The sequence below is a fragment of the Cavia porcellus genome, unplaced genomic scaffold, assembly GCF_034190915.1.
Source record: "Cavia porcellus strain 051 isolate PalLab524CR breed Dunkin Hartley unplaced genomic scaffold, mCavPor4.1 scaffold_27, whole genome shotgun sequence".
NCBI lineage: Eukaryota > Metazoa > Chordata > Mammalia > Rodentia > Caviidae > Cavia > Cavia porcellus.
Window position 1 is genome coordinate 5714931 of NW_026947510.1, and position 20966 is coordinate 5735896.

Genomic DNA, 20966 nt, shown 5'->3' on the forward strand with positions numbered 1-20966 from the left:
AAAGACACGACCCAGGACATCTTCCTTGGTGACTACTGGCAGTGGGAGGACAGAGTTGGGGCTGACCTGGGAGTGATGGCAGGATGTGGGACTGCCCTCCACTCCAGAATAAGATGTGTTTCCAAATGCCGCTTAGATACCCATATACCCTTAATCCATACATTAAGTGCCAGTACAATTCCTCGCTTTGATTCCAAAACCCAAACCCAAAACCCAAAAGATACCTAGTAATAATGTGTTCTCTCATTGCTACCATCTTGGACCCAGTCATGCGCCTCATCCGTGCAACTGAGCTCCAAGTTCCAGGGCTCTGTCCTTGTCTCTCAAGTGCTGGGGCCCGAAGCTGCCCACCATGGCCCATGACTTGGCCGAGCGTAGTTCCCACTCTGATCTAGCTCCTGAGAACACCAAGTGTTACGGCCCCTTGCCAGCTCCCAAGGCATACAAGATGAGCCCAGGGTGAGGTGTTCCGGGCACACTGGGGCCACTACCGAGGCAGGTGTGGGCTTAGCCTGTCCTTCCCCAGGCCCCTCACTGGCTGCCCCTTTGGGATGTCAGCATCACTGCTCCCATCAGAGACTCTCAGCACAGGTCAGAAAGTCACTGGAGGCCACACAGCGGGAGATGAGCTCAAGGCCAGACAGCTGGTACCTGTTGTTCTTTTTCTCCTTGTCATTGTCCCAATAACTGTTGTGCTTCCCCTGTCCTACTTATGGCTCTTCCTGCCACCCTATGCCTGTTCTTACAGATGCGCCTCAGTCGCTGAATGGGCGGTGGCTAGATGTACCCATCCGGAGGGAAGCATATCTGGAGCCAAAAGTGTTCTGAACCCACTCTGCCTAACCCATGCCCAGCCCAGCTCAGTGCATGCAAAACCTAACATCTTGCATGGTCAAAAGCCTAACATCTTCCACAGTCAGAGCCACTGGGAATTTGGGCAGGAAGGCATGGTGGAAGGACCTGGAGGAGGAGAGCTGCTCACATCATTGAAGCCAGGGAGCAGAGAAGGGAAGGAGGGAGATGCACTTTTCCTGGTCGGGCCCTAGTGACTGCCTCTTCCTTCCATGCCTCGCCCCCAACAGCACATTTATCTACCATCTCCATGGTCCAGTCTTCCTCCAAATGACCTGCTTCTGAGCTCAGGAGGCTTTGGGGGCCATCTGGACATAGACCATCCCGTAGGGGCTTCTGCCATCATGCACAGCCTCTGCACAGGGACAAAAGTAACAGGGCCAGCCTTGTTGGACTATACCTCCAGCATGTAAGCCAAGATGAACCTTCTTTTGTTATAAGTTACTGTCCTCAGGCATCTGCTACAATAGCGGAAAGCCAACTAAGACATCCCCGAATATTGGTCTTCCATTGCTACTTCTCTTACTCCTCCTACCAAATCACCAGCCTCCTGTTTTAATCCTCCTGCTCCTGCCACAGTTCTTCCTATTCCTCTGCTATGATTTTTCTTGTTAGCATTCTTAGCATCACCCTCCCTCCATTTCTCTTTTTCCTATTTCTGTGTTTATCTCTAGGGACTGTTTCTTCCAGCCTCCTCCTGTTACCTGCAATCCACTTCTCCTTCTGCCATCAACACCACTTCCTGTTACTCCTCCTCCCCTTCTGCTTCCTCTCCCTGCCCCCCACCATATGTTTCTAAAACAACAGTGAAATTCAGGGGTGGTGGCAGACACCTGTAATCCCAGGATTGAAGAGGCTGAGTTGAGAAGATCACCATGAGTTTGAGGCTAGCCTGGGATACATAGTGAGTTCAAGGCTAGCCTGAACTATCTAGAAAGTCCCAGTACCAAAAACAAAACAAAAAATAAAATAGTAATGAACCCTTTCCTATGACAAATGGAGACTGCCACTGTCCCTGAAATACATGAAGCCCATGACTGCTTCATCCAATAGAGGAGACCAAAAACAATGATTCCAAGGGTGGCTCGTATAAGGGACGAGACTCTCAGCTCATATGACTCACTCTTGGAGTCTGAGCCCCGTGGAGGAGGTTGAATTGCCCCCCCAGCTGCCATACTGTGAGGAAGCCCAGGATATGTGTGGATGCCATGGTAAAGGCTTGAGAAGACAGGTGCCAGGGCTCCAGGCCTTGGCTACCAAACCCTGGCATCCCACACTGGAGTCCTTTAGCAGGGGCCTCAGGCACTGGCGAGCTGGGACAGCCCCTCTGTACCCCGATTCTACCCAGGATTAGGGTCTGTGTGTCTTTCTCACCCCGTGTCCATCTACTCTCCTGCCTGGAGGCTTGGGAGCCCCATCAGACTCCACCCGGCACCACAGGGCCTTTGGTTCTCTTCTTTCCCTTCAGGCAGCAGTTCCAGCCCTCTCACTGTGGGCATCCTTCTGTGGGGCCATCAATCTGGGTGCAGGCAGCTTTATCTGCAGTTCCACTGCCAGGAAACCCTGGCTTCCTAGTCAGAACTTGCGGCCATTAAGACAAGCTCCCAGTCAGCACTCTGCAGACCATGGCCGCCCTGCCTTTCTTGGCCCAGGCCTGGGCCTACTGCCTTGTGGTTAATGATTTGGGCTCAGTACAAGTGGGGACAGAACCAGGAGGGTCTTGGGAGGAAGTGCTAAGTGCGGGCTGGGGGAACAGTGCCATCGGGGGGCCTTGGAGCAGATCTGGGTTACAACACCAGTTCTGCTCCTGCCTGCATGTGCTTAGGAGAAGCTTGGCCTCTCTTAGTTCGTGACTTCATCTGCTCAATGGGCTCACCAAGAGATCTGCTTTGCAGTCAAGAGTCAGAGGTTTCAAAAACAGGGCTGACACCAAGCACCCAGGGACTGAATGGAGCCGAGGCCACTGACGGGTTGGAAACCAGGGTGGCCCACTAGTGAGGTGGCCAGTGCTCTGTCCCCGAGCTACCTCCCAGCCAAATACTTCTTAGCATTATTGTAAAATACACTTGCTTAAAGGTGTTAACCTTTGCCTGGGCGTGGGGTGGGGGTGGGGCACATAATCAAAAATTTCAAGAGAAGCAAAAAGATTCACGGGAAGTTAGTGTGTCCCTGCCAGTCTGTCTCAGGGACCACAGTTGGAGCAGCCACAATCACAGGCCCCCCCCCCGACACACACACACACACACACACACACACACACACACACACACACCCAGTAAACACGGGGCTCCCTCCAAGCCTCACTCTCAGTAGCTTCCCAACGCTCCCCCACTGGGGTGCGGGGCTCCCTCTGCCCGGCCCTGCAGCTGCGGGGAGGGGTCGGCCCCGCGGCCCTCCTGCCTCTGCGGCCCATTCATCTCCCGCTCGTCCCACCCCGGCCGCGCATCGCGCTCCCGCAGCCGCGTCCGCGCGCTCATTCACCGCTTGCTTCCGCGCGGCGGGCTGGCAGCGGTGGGCGGACCTGGCCCGTCCACTGCTGATTCTTGTCCCCATTCCCGGCCGGTCCCATCTCCAGCCCATCCTGGTCCCGTCCCCGTCCTGGTCCCGTCCCCTGCCCCATCCCCTGCGCCCCGCGCCCGGCTCCGTCCCCTGTGCGCCGGGACCGGGACCGGGAATGCGGGGCTGGCGGCGCAACCTCGCGTTCTGCCTGCAGCGGCTGCCGGACGAAGGTAGGGGTGGGGGACAGGGGCGAGGGGAGGATGCTCCTGGCAGGGGGGAGCGGCGGGTGGGGATCCCTGGGGTGGGAACGCGCAACCTGAAGGTCCTCAGGGCTCGAGGGGCATGTGGGGTTAGAAGGGGGTAGGGGCCGAGCTCGCAGGACCTGGGAACCCTTGGAACGCTCACATCCTGCACCCCCAACTCCCTACCCAGCCTGCATTGGACCTGGGAACCCGAGCCCAACTTTCCCACACAAACCCCTGGTGGGTCCTGCTGCAGCGCTGTCCCTGTCACTGTCCTGTACCCCCTGACTGGTACTACCACAGAGCCTCACCCTGTCCTTGCACCCTGGTAATTTGTGAACATCCGATGTGCCAGACGGGAGCTCGGCCTCTGTCTTTAACCTTTACATCCACGCATCAGCATCCTCTCCACTTCTCGGAGAAAGACCTGCTCAGAGAGGCTGAGCCCCTTTCCCAAGGTCACACAGCCTGCAGGTGGACAACTGGGATAGAAGCAGAACCTGAATGACGCCAAAACTCTCTTGGTGTTCTCGGCCCCTCACTCCAGGTCCCCTAGGTTGGGCCTTGGATCTGTGGGTAAAGGATTCACTTCCAGCCCAAGCTACAGTATATGGTGAGAGGACTGTGGGTGCTGATGTCAGGGCTGTGCAAGGCCCCTGTCCTATGAGTGTCCTAAGAGGACCTAGCAGGCTGAGGTGCTGCCCCTGCACGCCTACGGGTTTCCTGGTACTCCCATGGTGCTGTGTAGGGGACCTGGAGAGGCACCTGGCTTGATTAGGGAGGGGGTGAGGGTCCCTGCAGAGCCAGCCCTGGCCACAGGCTCCACCTGAGTATGAGCCTCCAGAAAGCCAGATACTTCTGTACCCTGCTCTCTCCCAAGGCCCCAGGAAAGAAGTAATGAGGCCTTGTAACACAGAGCACCCTCGTGCGTGTACGCATGTGTGTGTGCATGTGCATGTGTCTGTATGACGGGTCACATGGGCCATGTGCCAAGGCCTGTGTGGTGGGTGCGGGAATCATGTGTGTAGGAGGGCATATGGTTCACCTGTTCAAGGCACCTGCATGTATGGCTGCCTGAGGTACGTGAGACATGGATGAGGCAGGGGGTCTTGTGATAGCCATGATTGCGTTGTCTATCCCTGGCCACATCTTGCTCCAGGAGGTGCTCAGGCTTTCCTTGGAAAATCTGAGTTGAGATTGATCCTTGAGTCCAGCACTAAATCAGAGGGTGCTGGCCCATCCACCCACACTAGCAGGAAATTACTGGTTTAAAAGAGAAAATCTCCACTTTCCGTGGACCACAGGGAAGTCAGCTCCCTGGGCTGGGATTTCCCACATGGCTGGGTCTTGGAGTGGCTGTGAGATGTGTTTCAGTCATGCCCTGTCCTGGGTGGTGTTGGCAGGCAAACAGGTTCCTGTGTATCCCAGTCCCTTGGAGTCTACCGGCTGGCTTTGGATGAGTACCTTAACTTCTGAGATTCCCTTTCCCTGTGAAGCTGGAGTGCTGTCCTGCAGGTCTGAGCTGAGATACTAGGCAGTTGGCACAAAGTAGGTGCCCATCAAACCCAGCTACCTATCTTGATTGTTAGAGCTGATTTATTCAGATTTGGGAAACTTAGGCTCAGGCCAGTTCCCATGTTGTGGAGGCCTATGAGGTCCTCTCCATTATGAGGTTCTAGGACCCTAGTATGATTGCCTCCTGGGTAATCTTGCCCTGGAGGTGGGCTGAGCAACGTGCTGCCATAGATATCCTCAGCCAGCACGCACAACTCCAATGTCCAGAGCTGGAAGTAGTGGCTGTGTACCCCAGGATAGACACCTGGGGCTGTAGAGCTGGGGACCCTGGGAATCTTGCTTTACAGTGCTCTGGGAAGTGTGTGTGGCTGTGTTCTGGGGAAGGCTGGCTTTTGTATTCCTGCTGACAGTACGTATGTTCTCCTGCTCATTGTAGCACATGCTTCATGGGGGCCCCCTCACTCCAGAATCTGGTTGATGTCTGTGGGTGGCACAAAGATGCACCCCAGCCTGCAAATAACAAGAGTTTCAGGGTGCCCAGAGCTGGGGAACATGGGATTAGAAGTGGTGAGATTCCTATGGGGGACTTCTTGGAGCAGGGGACATCCAGCCACCTGGGTGAGGAACTAGGTTCTAGGCAGAATCTGCCTTCCCTCCATTCTGCCCTGTGTGCTATGCAGTCAACTGGAACACTAGTGGAGAAGGAAGCATAGCTCACAAAAGTCGTAAGTCCCCTCCAAACAGAAAGACTGAGTAAAGAGCAGTGAGGGGAGAAGACTTTTCACGCATTCAACAGATATTTCCTGGGCCCTCAGCTAGCTGCTGCAGGTTTAGATGTGGACGAGCTGAGGAAGAGTTTACTTTCTGGAGAGGGAGACAAGTATCATGAGCACGCACACATGTGGACATGACATGCCAGGGAGAGCTTCTCCACACGGGGTCTCTCGTGGTCAGGGAAGACCTCTCAAGATGACGTCGAATTTGGTCTAGAAATGAGAAACTAGAAAAGTTTGGATCTGTAGGGGTCTGTGACGTAGGCGCGCGCAGAGTCCAGGTCATAAGAAGTAAGATGACCTTGGGCGAGAGAACTGAGTGATGGGAGCCTTCTCAGGACTTGGCCGAGGGCTTGGGCTGCCCCGGAAGCAGAGCACGGTGGTAATGGTGTGGGCCATAGGGAGAGGCGGCCCAGGCCACAGGGCCTGAAGCGGCGGGTGCTGTCCGTGGTGCTGACCGACGCAGGTGTCTGGAACAGGGCCGGTTAGGAGGGCGAGGGTGTGCAAGTGTGTGTGTGTGTGCGCGCGCGTGTATCCCTGTGATACCCAGCTCGCTGGTGTGTCCCCGTGCCGGTTACCAAGGAGACAACAGGAAGACAGAGGGCAGGATTTGATTGGCTGTCCGTAGCGCTGCTCCTCTCTCCGTCAGAACCGCAGCCCGAGGTCACAAATGGCCCGGGCGGGCGTGCCAAACGCCAGAGGACGATGAGCACGTGTGCCCCAGGGCCTGTATGTACTTGCGTGTGAGTGAGTGTACGTGCATATGCGTGTGTGTTATGTGTGACTGAGACAGCAGCATCTGGGAGTCCTGTGTTCCTGCTGGGAAACATCTGCTCAGTCCCTCAAATCAGAGAGCAGGGATGGGTACATTCACGAAGCAGCAGCCAGCCGTGGGAAAGGGTCTTTTGTTCAGCTTTAATAGCTGCAATATCAACATAGCCCATTCCAGATGTCTCCCTGAACCTCTAAAAATGCAAAGAAATCTTGGGGTGGTGCAGTGATTTCCTGTGAAGATGCTTCCACCCTTCTGCAGGGGAGGTTGGAGTAAGTCTTAGATCCCATTGCTTTCTCCTGTAAAATGATAGGATAGTTTTTCTTTGACTTTATGGGTGAAAAGACACAAGTTCTAGCTTTGCTTAGAAAGGCAGTGGGGAAACAATGACCATCAAAGTGATTCCTCTGTGGCTGGCTTTCCACAGCAGCAGCCCAGGTCAGCTTGGAAAACAAAATCTAGAAACATCCAGGCTCAGGGTTGTGGAAGATGTGGCAATTTGGCAGCTCTTCTCCTGGTCCTGCCTCCACATACCCAGGGTTTTGAGAGTGATGAAGGTGGTGGGGAAGAGGCCAGGGACCCTCTACTCCTGCAGCTCTGTCTTGGGGGCTAATATTAGTGCAGGGAAGCACGTTCTCTAGCCTCTTTCATTGTTGTCCCCATTAGGATATTTTCCCTGAAAAAGTAGAGGAAAAAAATCATCCCAAGCCTTCCATTCAGCCCCACTTCTGTGTTCTCTGTTAGTGTGACTTTCACCTTTGAATTCTTTTTCTGTCTCCAGTAAGCCCCACGTCTACTTGCTGAGCTCCTCTGGGCTGCTCTTTCCTCCTAACTAAGGAGTGCTGAATGGATCTAGAAGAAGAAGTAAGAGAAAAGAGTTTGAGGGTGCCCTTAAGGAAATGGGGAGCTGCAGGGTCAGGTCAGACATAGCCAGACAGTAGCTGACTGCTAGCAGTGGTCACTGTAGCCACACCCAGTCTAAGTGCTTTATGATTAATGATCCTAAGGTATAGGATTCTTAATTTTGCCTTTCAGAGGAGGAAACTGAGGTGAGAAGGTTAAATAACTCCCCTATTGGCACACACTGGCAAGGAGAGAGCTGGGACCTAAAACCCAGAGCTGGTGTTTTAACCATTGTGTGATTCGACAGTGAGATCTCCTGGGGTCCATCAGGGATCTTGGGATGGGCTGCTCCATGCCCAAACATGGTCCCTTTCCACCTGGGTCACATTCATGTGGGACAATGACCCCAGGATGCTCACCCCCGCCCCCAGGACACACATTGCCATGGGGACAGGATTCTTTTTGGTACCAGGGATTGAACTCATGCCAGGCAAAGGCTTTTGCCACTGAACTACATCCCCAGCCCTCCATAGAGGGGTTTGAGCCTGACTTGTGACAGGTCTTACTTGCCTCTGAAAGTGGCCTGAAAAAATGAGTTGATCAGTTTTAATAGGAGAGAAATTTTCATATCAAAAATATAGACTTATAGCTTTCTTTGGAAGGTTAGGCTGCCCCAAGGTCACATTTGGCCATCTGCTCAAAGACTCTGCTATGCTCCCCTTGTACCCCTTCTTTCTCTGCCCAGGAAAACTTTTAGGAGGGCTCTGTACCCTCATCTTGGGTGCCGTAGGCTGTGGAGATGTGTCCTGCTGTTCTGTGGCCAGAAAGAGAAACTTTTGCACAAGGTTATTACCAATCAGTGTAAAGCACTGAGTTTGATTCCACCCACCATTCTAGGTAGTGTAGACCTAAGGAGGGAATTATAGGTTGCTTCTTGCTTCTTGATCTCTCCCCCAAATCAGGTTTAGTAGTAGTGTGTACCTTAAGGTTGTTTCGGAGATTAAGGTTCTGTCCCTAGTACAGTCAGAGTTAGCAGACAGCACCTTTCTCCCTGTGGATTCTGGCCAAAAAAAAAAAAAGCAAATGTCATGTGTAATAGAAAAAACCAACCATGAGGTTCAAAGGTGATCTGTAGACCAGAAGGCATAGTACAATGGCATCTGTCACTGATGAAGGATTGTGTCCTGAGTGCTGGAGGGCTTGCTGCAGACCAGATATGAGGGGCACACAGAGAGGCACAGGTTATTCACAGGTGTCAGTCAGCACCTCATCACTGGGACAGACATGGAGAAAAACCACTTGAGAAGGAAGCGTTTGTCTTGGCTCCTGTTCTCAAGGCAAGATATCATGGCATCACGACAGAGGTGCTGAGGAGCCAACCACTCCCCATGGTGTCTGGGAGGTAGAGAGAGAGGGAGAGAAGAGCCACTGGGACAAGACACAGCTACCCTGGCCCCCAGTCCCCCCATAAACTCCCCGACTCCAGCCTCACTTCCTCTAGGGTCCTTCCACACATCCCATGAGCCTGGCAGTGGGTCCCTTCAGGCATGAGGTCAGTGTCCTTGTGTCCTGCCCCATCTGGACTATACTCTGGACACTGCTGAGTAGGAAGTCAAGCCTTCAATGCGAGATCCTTGGGGACATTCCTGTCCAGCTGTAATGCAAGGAGGGACATGAATGTCCACAAAGAGGATAAAAGATGGGCAACCTTGCTGCCTAGTAGGGAAGGTGGGCAGCATGACCCCAATTTGAAAAGGCAGTTTTAAAATCCACAGAACCTGGTATTGGGGAGACCTGGGGCAAGGAGACTGACCAACCCTTCAGCACTGGGACCATCTGCGGGAATGGACAGCATCTGGAACTGACCTTTAACCCGGCTCTTAGTAGAGAATGATCTGACATTCTGCCTGCCATTTCCTTCCTGAGCATCTGTCCTGGGAAATATCTAGCAGAGATGCAGAATGTTGCACAAGAGAGTATCTCCTGCATTGTTAATGAAAAATAAAGAGGAATAAACTATTTGTCTATCCAGAGAGTACTCCCATGAGAACTGAGAGGCATCATGAGAGGCCTCATGATTCACCTGGGGATGGCGGTGAACACCTGTAATCTCAGAACTCAGGGAGGCTGAGGCAGGAGGATGGTAAGTTCCTGCCCAGTCTGGGCAACCTAGCAACTTAGCAAGACTCTGGCTCAAGATAAAAACTAAAAAGGACTGGGGACATAGTTCTGTGAAGGCCCTGGGTTCAATCTGCAGTACCACCAAATAAACAAATGAAAGCAAATCTCAAAAATTTGGATAGAGTGGCACAACCTGAAACCCCAGCTGCACAGCAGGCTGTGACGGGAAGATTACAGGCTTGTGGCCAGTTTGGGCAATTTAATGAGATTTTGTTCAAAATAACAAGCACCAGGGTGCAGCTCAGTGATAGCACTTGCCTGGGATGCAGGAAGCCCTGGATTCCAATCTCAGACCACAAAACAAACAAGCAAACAAATCCCAGCAGCGTCCATCTCTCTCCAGCCTGGGTCTCCTCCTGCCTTCCCCCCTCTCTTGTGGTGGTGGGCACTGCTGGGTCCAGCATACCCTCAGGAAACTTTCCACCTCACGTGCAGAGGAATGCTTGTCTCTACCCCTCAACACAAACCCAGGCGTCCTGTACTACTGCTGTACTCTGCTTTGTCGCAAGGTGTGGTGTGACAAACAGGAAGTCAATCTAGGTCTCTAAAGGAGCCACACAGGGAGGCTCCTCTGCTCCATCCCAGGTGTAAGGGACAGTGCCTCAGTGCTCTCCACTCTAGCCGGTCAATCTGGGCCAACTTAGGGTTTATGAAACTTTACAAAGGAACGAGGACTGGTTTGGTGGTTTGCTGGTCCAGGATCCTTAGTAGTGGCAGCATCCTGGTCCAGGATCCTCAGTGGTGGCAGCAAGGCCTAGGCCTTGAGGAGAGGGGCATGACATAGAAAGCCACCAGGAAAGACAGGAAGAAAGGCTGGGAGACCCAGCAACCCTAGGGTGGGAGGTCCTCAAGGAGGGAGCCCCACAAAGAGCACTTGTCAGCACAGCTGGGGTCTGTTCTAGGCAAGAAAAGAATTCTCCCATAGAGCCTGGGATTCACCAGCCACCTCTTGGCCTGTGGCGTTGAGCTGCAAGCTTGGCTGCTGGGGTGGGGGTAGCAGATGGGAGCACTAGGTGTCATCATGAGGCTGACCCAGTGGGCCATGGGCACCTTCCCCAGGCCACCTCGAGTGACTGCAGGGCTCACAAATGTGGTACAGCTGGAGGACCTGCCCTCAGGGGCTCTAGGGTTCTAGGGGTGTGTCAGTGCAGACAGGAGTGGCCTGCACAATCTAGGAGCTCAGCCCCTGCTGGACTTTTTGACAGCTGTTACTGTCTGGTTCTGAATGCAAAGCAGGCTGAACCCAGGTCCCTCTAAACACACAGACTGTGCCCCAGTCACATTCAGGGATAGGATGGCACCAAGATCTTGGTAAACCCTGCCCTGCAGATCAGAGAAAAGGATGGAAACCAGGGAAAGCCAGGTATGGTGGCACATGCCTGTAATCCCAGCACTCAGGAGGCTGAGGCAGGAGGATTACTGTGAGTTAGAGTCCAGCCTAGGCTACATGGTGAATTCAAACAAGCTTGTATTACCTAGGGAGACCCTGTTTTTAAAAAGAGAGAAAAAGACAGCCTCAGTGATATTTATCTTTTAGCTTGCTGAGATTTCTATAGAAAAAGCATGATTTGGAGAAGGGTAACTTGTGTGTGAATCAGAGTAGGGTAGCGAGTGCTTCACAGGGCAGAGTACAGCAGATGAGGCCTGGGCCAGTCTTGGAGGGCACTGGGCAGCCCACATTTATAGTGCCTATATGAACTGAGTGAGCACAATGTCTCTAGAGAGAGGATCCTTCAATGGCAAGGGAGAGCTGACTGCTGGGGTTTGGACATGGCAAATTGTTTGGCCTAGCTTGTGTTTTAACTCACTTCCTTTGGGGAAACCTGTTTTTTGCTCTAGGGTTTAGAGTCAGGAACTCATTCTATAACAAGTCCTAGGTCTCCCTCGCTTATATAACTGGTTGCTCCACTCGCACAGCTCATCCCCAAGGTCCTAGGCTACTGGCACAGAGGATAGGAACCTTAAGTGGTGGCAATGCTAGAGGTGGGGCTGTGGAAGGAAGAGGTTTAGGCCAGGCCATGGAGGTCAGGGACTCCCTGGTCAAATCCTGGCTGCCTCAAAGGGTAAGAACAGACAGAGCACCCAGCAGGTGCACCCTTCCAGCCATGACTCTGTTTACAGTCGGGGTCCATCACTAGGCCAGAGACCTAATGTAGGCAGTGGGGGTGGGGGAGCACAACCTCCTCTCTCCAAAGCCACCTGCTGTAGGGCTGGGGTCTGCTAAGGAGTGGGACTCAGGCAAGAGATGACTTTGTCCAGCTCTGCACTGGCCGGGGTCAGGAGGCTCTGCCTTTCTGCAACCAGTTTTATGATTCTCCCTTTTCTGTGTTTCCAGTTTACAAATCCTTGCACTATGTTTGGTGGATGGTTAGCTGTTTCCAAGGATGGAGCACAGTAAAGCAGATCAACAGTGACTTCACAGTGCCCCACACACGTGGTGCTATTGCACATGTGGCTCTGCCCCACCCCCACCCCCGTTCCTAAGCAGAGTGCAATCCAGAGTGTAGCTCAGTGGTCCCAGAGCAGAGAAAAAGAAAGAAGTTTCACATCTTTCCTGTCCCCCTGCAGTGCCCTGAGTGCCTATACTGACAGGCATACACACACACACACACACACACACACACACACACACACACATACCTGAGGCACATACCTGAGCTGGACACCCTGCTGCGTCCCTTCCAGCATTTGCTTTGGAAAATGAGACCCCAGGAAGACTGTGCCCCTGCTCTAGGGTAGCTGTGACGTTCTGCCCTGAATCCCACGTGTACTCTGCCTCCTTGGCCACACAGCCTATGGACACTGTCTCTGCTGTCATCCCTTCTCAGCTGTGTTTCTTTCTCGCCATATTTTCCTCTCCGCTGTGGCCTCCCTGCATCCCCCCGGGATGGCCTTCCTTACACACATGCTTGTGAGCTGGGGAGCTGACCTGGGGAAGGAAGGCTGGTGTCATTGTCCCTTTCCCCAGCTGGGTCCTCAGTCCTGTAGGGAATACTCCCTGTTCTTCGTTGTGCAGTCTGCTACCCAGGAACCACAGACTAGGAAGGTGGTGAGAAACTGGGAAGAGGAGGGTGGGATGGGAAGTGCATCCTGAGGTAAAGAGCAGGCGAGGCAGGGCCACCACCTAGAAGGGCCTCCTGGGAGAGGCAGTCTTGGTGCTGCACCTGGAAGAAGAGTGTTTCATAGAGGGAATAGTTTGGGCACAAGATCTGGGGCTCTGCAGGCCATGTGACTCCAAGCTCTGTGGCATATGCACCTTGTGTCTCCTGGGACCCCTATGCTGCATGACTCACAAACCTTCCTTCCCACGCCACCCTCTTCCTGGAGGCTGCCTTCCTCCACAGCATCCAGTACACAGAAGAGGAAACTGAGGCTGAGGGTTAACAGGTGTGAGTCAGTCTCCCTGGAAGCCTGGGGTGGCATCGGGCTGTGTGGTGCCTTCATGGGGCCGGAACCTTGCAGTGGCTCGGTGGGGCTCTGATTCTCCTTGCTACCCACATGGTGCCTGCCTGCTCCTTCACCTCGGATTCACCCTCTGGGAGAGAAGGGCTTGGAATAGGAGAGGTGTGGAGCATGGGGTGCCCTGCTTTGGTGTGCAGGATTCCCCTTAGTGGGTGTGGGATTCTCCCATTGTTGTACAGAGTTCCCTCTGGTTCTCCACGTGCAGGGCACAGAGCCCTGTGGGTCCCCCAGAGCTCAGTTCCCTGCTCACTTGCTGTGTGACTGTGGGCATGTGTGCTGCCCTCTCTGAGCCTCATTGTCTTCATCTATAAGGAGAGTTAAACAGGAGGATGGGTGACCATAGTTACCATGGTTTTGCTGCTGTGGCTCCTGGCAGGTGGTGACAGAGTGGCTGGCATGGGTTGCGGTTGCAGATGGCGGGCAGCTACTCTATTTACCACTTCCTAATAAATACATATGGCACATCAATAAAATATCTTCCATGTAGCGCAAGCCAGATCCAGGCAGGCATGGGGCTAAATGGCCTCCTGCTTGGTGTGGGGAGCAGTGGAGCCCGGGGTCCTGTGTTAATCCTGTTTCTGCTACACACCTGCCATGAGGGAATGCAGGGCTTCCTGCTCCCTCTGCTCATCCTGCAGAGACAAGGCCACATCCAGTGGGTCCACACTCACTGAGGGGCCCCTGCGGGCCACAGAAGCCTGGTCTTCTCATCCTTCCAATCTCAAAGTCTCTGGTGTGAGGCACTGTGTGGGCCTTGACATAGCTGCTATGGTCCGAAGCATTGTTCACCACATAGCTTCTGGGCACCAGACCTGCCTTGGGCTCTGGGAACCTGTTGGTAGCTGAGGTGATCAGGGCCTGGCCCCACCAGGCTCCTCTCAGCCAGTGAGGCAGCCATGCATAATGTCTGCAGACTGACACACATAGCTGGAAGCAGGATAGGGATGTTGCCATGAGGTATGTGACATGGGGAGAGCTCATCCCCTGGCCCCCCACTCACAGCTTCCCCACTGTCCTCTAGGCTCTCAGACCCTGTAACTATGTGAGGGTCAATGTGTCTTCAGGTAGGGAGTGGTGCTGTTCACAAAGGCTCCTCGAGCCATTCTGACATTACCACGTCCTGGAGTGGCTCCTATGCCTCCCTTGTGTCTCTGCTTAGTTCATGGAATCAACAAAAGGCTGGATATACAGTACATAAAGAACTCCTGTAAGTCAACAAGAAGATGACCCTATGTAGAGTGGACCCAGACTTGAGCAGGTGTTTGTGTAACAGAAGGGCCAGGTGGCAGGGAGAGAGGTGAGGTGAGGCCTCCAAGGTGATGCACAGTCATGGTGCATGTCCTCACCACCTTTTTCTCTGATGGTCCTGCTGACCCTGTCCCCCTCCCACCCTCACAGCTTCTGCCAGGTTCCAGACAGAAGCCAAACCACCCGTGCCAGCCCCACACCCGCCAGGGGCAGTGTTGAGTGAGAAAGAGACCTGCGCTGACTGGCGAATCTGACTTATACCTGGCCTGGAAGCAAGGTCAGTCGACGACAGAGCAAAACTGGGGCATTCTTCCCCAGGCCGAAACAAACGCTGTCCAGCGCAGGGCCTCTGCACACGTGAGAGATCTTGTCTGCCTGTCCGTCTGCCTGTCCATCAGTCTCACTGCTGCAGAGCAGCAGATTGTAGGCTCTGGTGGGTTCCTACTCTGCATTCCAGGGGACATTTCCTTCTTCTGGGAATTCTAAGTGCCATTCAAGCGATCCACTGCTTGGGAGAGACCTGCTGTGATCTGAAGGGGTGGCCACTCTTCTGTGTCCCCTAGCCGAAATGGAATCATACCAGCAAACACCATCCTGCCACACTGGCAGGCTCCTGCTTTCCGAACACGTGGGAGCTGCTCATGGTGGATGAGCAGCTTAAACCCGTTCCACCTTCAGCTGAGGTGTCAATGGTGGCATGACCCTGGCCATGCTCTTCATGAGAACTCAGTCCCAGGGGCCTGAAGACGGTGGAAGCCACCTCCATCTGTTTTCCCCGAAGCCAAGTTACCTGTGGAGGAGAAGGGGGCATTGACATCTGGTCCTGGTGGGCCTAGAGCTTCTGCTCTGCTCTAGTGAGGGCCTGGGGCAGCAATGTCAGTGTGGCAGGATGGTGGGCAAAGAGGTCACAGTTAGCTAGGGAGCAGGTAGGCCGGGCAGGTGCTTCATGACACCTGCTCTCTTGGGAATCTTGCCCTCCAGTGTCCCTTCCAAGTGACCAGCACCTATCACTGGCCTCACCCGGCATCTCCGCATAGCCACGTCAGGACCAAATTCCAACAGAAGTCTCCGGGCCAAAGCACAGCACTCTCCTGTCTCTGCACCTTTGCCCTCCTGTTTTCCTGTCACATCTGCTGGTCTCAGACTGGTTTCTGTCTTTTTGTCTTCAGCCTCCCTTTCTCCTTCTGACTCTTTCAATTTCTCCTGGATTTCCTGAGAAATAAACATAGACCATTTGTCTCCGAGCTGATCCATCATGAGCTCCAGCAGCAGGGGAATCAACGCAAAATAAAACTGACATCGGCCACAACTGGCGCAGTAAAAACAGCCATTGATCTAAACATCAACCAAGGGCTGGGATCTCCGTGTCAACGTCTAGTTCTGCAGAATTCACCCTGAGAGAACAGGAGTTGACAGAAACCCTGGCCTTCTGGGAAACTGCCGCGGAGAAGTTGTCCGCGATCAGCCTGTGACTGACTGATGGCTGAGATCTTCATTGCCGGTTTCAATTAGGGAAGACGTGACCTCAGGAAGCAGAGAGGATGGGAATCTGGGAGGCGCTGAACTGTGCTTTTTAGAGGATTAATCAGTGGTTTAAGTGGAATTGACGAGGCTCCTGCCTGAGAGTGCATTCTTGTAGGTGGCTTCAGGGGCCTGGCACAGATGGAGACACCCTGTGGGGTGGCATGGGGAGGCCTCTGGCTGTCCCCCAGCTGCTACCTCAGGGCAGAGCAGGGATACTGGCAAAACCACTACTCCCTGGCAGCAACCCTGAGGGCCCACGAGCACCCATGGCGCAGTGTGGCTTTCCTCAGGAGGCTGCCTGACCGCTCCCTGCTTGCTGTCCCCAGGGACTGTGAGGTCGGAAGGCAGGGGTACCACCTGGTGCTCTGTGAGGCCACTGGCTGTCAGCATTTCCCCTTCATTTCAGGGGACCATGACGCACAGTTGGGTCACCCCTGTGACTGAGTGAGATTTGAAGCCCACTGAGTGCTGAGTTCTGCTCCCAGGGAAGCACATACCCAGCAGGTGTGCCAGATCCCTCCTCTTCCCTGTATCCACAGATGCTCTGGGGACCATCCCAGCCACCCATCACCCTTCCTTCTGTCCTGTCACAGACACTGGAGGCAATGACAGACTAGAAGGTGGCTGTGTCTGCCAGGGCCGAGGCTCTGGTCCCATGAGCAGCAGACAATGCACCGGACTTCATGGCCTCAGGAAGCAGAGAGGGATGGGGCCAGCATCCCGCTATCCCCTGCCAGAGCACAACTGGGGGACCTGAGATCTCCCAGGCCCCATCTTCCAAGGGTGCTACCACTTCTCCGTGGTGCTACAGGTTAAGACCAGACTGCAGTGTGCAGTCCTTAATCAGTGTTTCATAGTATTAAAAGGAAAACCAAGGCACAACCTTATGGACTCCAAAGCACCAGCTCCTAACCTAGAGAGGGATGCAATGCCATGCAGATCCCAGTGCCCACCCCCAGACACTTTGCTCTGGGATCTTCCCATCCTCTGCAGCAGAGGCACAGGATTAGGTCACAGGTTATACCTCATTCTGAGGAGGCCACAGCCTCACGCCTGCCTCCACTACCTCCACTACCTCCAGCCTGCACCACCCAAGCCTCCAGGCCTCTGACCTCTCCTTCTGGGTTGTACATTTTAATTTCTCCTTCACCGCCAGCAGCACCTCTCTTGGTTACCACGCCAGTGCCAGCCCCTCCTAGCAAACTTTGGATGCCTAAGTGGCTGGCATGGTCCTGGACCTATCCACCATGGTCCCTGAGTCATACACATTTGTTCTCTGCCATCTGCAATGGTCTGTCCCTCTTGTCCCCACTCTGATGATCCTCTGTGACAGCTGAGTATGCCCAGGGGTCACTGATATGTTCCTCTGTCCCCAACTCCTGTCCCTTTCCCTAGGATTTAAAGCTAGGTCTGGTTTGGGCTGTCACTTGGGTGTCTGGGCTTTCTGGTCTCCCTGAACTCTGAACGTTATCCTGAGTCCCTGAGCTCTGAGGCCTGCGGGGTCTGTGCCAGCCCCTTTGCCTTCTGCACAGTCACTGGGCTTCCCAGCCCTGGCTCTTCGCTGTGGGTGTGGCACAGTTACCTCCTTACAGAGCTCCGAAGGGGCCAGGTTTTCTCCTGAACCCCTTACCACTAGGGGAGCTCTACAGATTCTCATTTGCTGCACCTTCTCTTGGAGCTTAGGGCTGGCTCCATCCACGCTCCCCTACTGGCCATGCGCCTCCCTCTTGTTCCAGCAGAGGTCACCATTAGCCAGGATCCTTTCAGGGCAAATAACCTGGGTTTGGAGAAACAGCTCACTGCCTTCCTACTCCTCCCATACTCAGTTACTTCTTTGCCAGGGGTAGTTGTGGCTTCTTTGTGACCCCTGTCACTCACTCCTCCCCCTGGACTCGGGTTCTATCTCCTGGTTCTATTCCCTAGAAGTGAGCACTGCCTGTCTGGATGGCACAGGGCAGGAGGCACTCGCTTCCTCCTCCTGCATTCTCCTTTAGATCCCAGGCAGGGCAGACAGCAGGCAGAAATGTCACCAAGGCCCAGGAGGGAGAGGAGGGAAAGGCAGCACTAAAGAGATTCAGGTAGGGGAACAGCAGTGTGACACAGGCACCCGCCTCCCTCCGGGGTTCCCCTCATCCTACTTTCTAGCCCCTGTGTGTGCTTCTGAGGGTGATCAGTCCTTGTTTGAGTCCTGGCCTAGCCACCTTCATGGCTGTGTGGCCTTGGATGACAGAAGGACTCTCTCTCTGCACCCCGGGCCACAGGAATGAGGACACTGTAGTGGATTCCAGGACTGATATGATATCACCCCCTGTTGGCCAGACTTTTTCCCTGCCCTGTCAGGGCCATGGTGAGCCCCAGACTCAGCCCATGCCTCTGCACCCTGGCAGAGCCCCCTTACCCCATAGCCTCTGGTGTGGCCCTGTGGATTCTGGGGCACTCAGGTGGAGCAGGCCAGGCCATGGCCACTGGCTGCCATGGTGGCTCTGGAACCGGGGATGAGGTTCCTGGGCAAGTAGGGTGAGGCTGAGGGGCAGAGCACAGGATTTGGAAAGGTTGTCGGGGAGAGGAGTGCCTGCCAAGCCGGCAGCACCGTTTCACCTCATCCCTTGCAGTGCAACTCTGCTCCCTGACAGCACCAGCTCCGGGTGCTCATGTGCAGTGATTGAGCCCTTGCCACGTGCTGGCCATTGAGGGGCCAGCCCTCGTGTTCGTGTGACTTCCTTTGTCCTCACAGCTAAGGACAAGGCACTCCCTGATATCTTCTTCCCTTTGACCCGTGTGTGATGGTAACCCCAGCACTCAGGAGACTGAGGCAGGAAGATTGCCAAAATTTCAAGCAGGCAAGGAAATGGAGGCCCACCAGGTTGAGCAGTGGTGCAGGTCTTGTAACTACGCAGTGACCAGAGTGGCCCTCAAGAAATGAAAGGGGAAGCCATCTGCCCAGGGCCACATAGGTGGCCACCCCAGGCTGAGCAGCTCGGCCACTGGGCTTTTCCATACAGGTGTGAGGTGGTGCCTGGTGTCCTTCCCCATGGAGCCAGGCATCTCTGCCCACAGCAAACACAGGCACAAGGTCAGACACCCATGCCCCAGTCTGGGCTGCATGACTACGTGTCCTCATAAGTGGGCAGGAGGTGGGGGCAGCCCATCCTCAGGGATCCTGCTGCAGAATCTGCCCCCTAGCTGGGACCCCAGACTGACTCAGCCTCCTGAAGGGGCATAGCCCCAGAGCATCTCACCTCTCTGAGCCCTGTGTTCCTTGTTGATGATAGGGGCTTCAGGGCCATCCTGGGGTGCTCAGAATTAGAGAGGAATTCATGAAGGTCTATGAGGTCCCAATTTTCCTGCCTTGGTGCCCACTTACAGGCATGGAACCAGGCCCCAACAGAGCAGTCCTAGCACAGAGCACTGTCCATCAGATTGAGCACCCAGTGTCTGCAGCCCTAGCTCAGGGCTCTGTGCAGAGCCTAGTAAGAAAGCCAAGGCCCTGTGGGCGAGGAGCTGAGTTTGAACCCAGGTCTATCCTCCTGCACTGCTGTCCAACAGGAGATCATGGGCTCATTTCTGCTCTTAGTCCTATGTCCTTTGTCCCCACAAGGAGCTGGGAGGCCCCATGTCTCCCTCCAGCACCCCTGGTGGTCCTGAGAGTCTTTGCTTCCCAGTCTTTGCTTGGCAAAGACAGCAGGAAGGCTGGGAGGAAGGAGGCTGGCAGGAGACTGAAGCAGGAGGCCTTCACTGTCCTTAGACACCCTCACCCTGGGCCTCCCACAGTCTGACTTCCTGGCAGCCATGACCCCAAGAGTGTGTCAGGTGCCTGTGTCACCTGCAGCAGGGGCATGGAAGAAAGGCCATGGGTGCAGGGGCTGGTGGGTCCTGCCTCAGTCTTTTCAACATACCTGCCCTGTCCACCTCAGGAAGGAGATGGGGAGGTCAGAGAAGGCCTTCTGGGTGCTAGGTGAGTTCACTGAGCTTTTGTCAAATACACACGTGACCCTCTAGGCCACGAAAGGAGGCAGGCATGGAGGCCAGGTGTGAAGAGGCTCCAGTAGCTCAGGCCACACTGTGACTCTGTCTGAGGCCTGGCAAGGAGCTGTCTGTGGGGACACAGAACAGCAGACTCTGTCACCATCCGGGAGCCTGACCTTGGGGACAGGAGGACAGTCCCAGCAATATATGAAACTTATGACAGTAGCCATGGCTTCTGCCACCTGTGGTCACTAGAGCCAGGACTCTGAAATGGCAGTGGTATAACCTGTGAATAGCAACACTGTTACTCTGTCTGTTCAGAAACAGTGACTCTCATCTTAGTCTGCGTTCTGAGATGTGCTCACCTGCTTAGCCCGTGCATCTCCCTTGGCCCAGTGCGTTCAGTGTCTGGTGCTGTGCACCTCTTGGGTGGTGTCCAGTGAGGGCCACACACCTGTGCCCCCATGAATCTCCAACTCTTCTCATGCATCTTAGATCGTTGAGTCAGTACAGCATGATCTGGCCATGTCCTGGGAACTCCCGTGCTGCCCTGTCATGATGCTGTTGGGGACCATGGGACACGTTCACTCCTGGCTATCAGCTGAGACCATGAAGACCACACCTTGTATTTCTTCTGAGCAGCCAGGGGCTTAGATTGGCTTCGGCTAAGCCCGTGACCCCCTCTTGGGCCTGGGGACACCCAATGGGTGACTAGAAGTAGAGCCAGGTCTGGCCTTTGCTTGGTAAATCCCAGTCCCTCCTCCCCACACAGAGTGGAGGGAAGCCTGGGCTTGTGGCCCCTCAGAACCACAGTCACCCATGCCCAGAGGAGTCACATGGCACAGAAGCCAGTCACCTTGGACTTCAGCAGAGCCCGAGTGACTGCAACACGCAGCTCAGGAGGATTCAGTCTGAGCTATAGTGATCCATGCCTCCCTTCCCCCAAGCCTGCCCCAGCACCCCTGAAATGGCCTTGTCTTCAGGATGCTTTTGTCAAAAGCCCCCTCCAGCCACTTGGGCCACACTCTCATCCCAGCTTCTCTCACCCAACTCAAAGTCTGTCCTCCAACATGTGTTTTTGTTTAAATT

The 20966-nt window shown here is 54.4% G+C and overlaps 1 protein-coding gene across 1 annotated transcript in view; it reads left to right on the plus strand.

Annotated features, from left to right (window-relative positions):
* The first annotated feature begins 3297 nt into the window (after positions 1-3297).
* Positions 3298-20966, plus strand: part of Grip2 (glutamate receptor interacting protein 2) — a 47787-nt gene continuing 30118 nt past the window's right edge. The window contains exon 1 of the mRNA XM_023562128.2: positions 3298-3581. Within this exon, the coding sequence (XP_023417896.1) occupies positions 3527-3581 (55 nt within the window). The 5' untranslated portion in view covers positions 3298-3526. The remainder of the gene's footprint in view (positions 3582-20966) is intronic.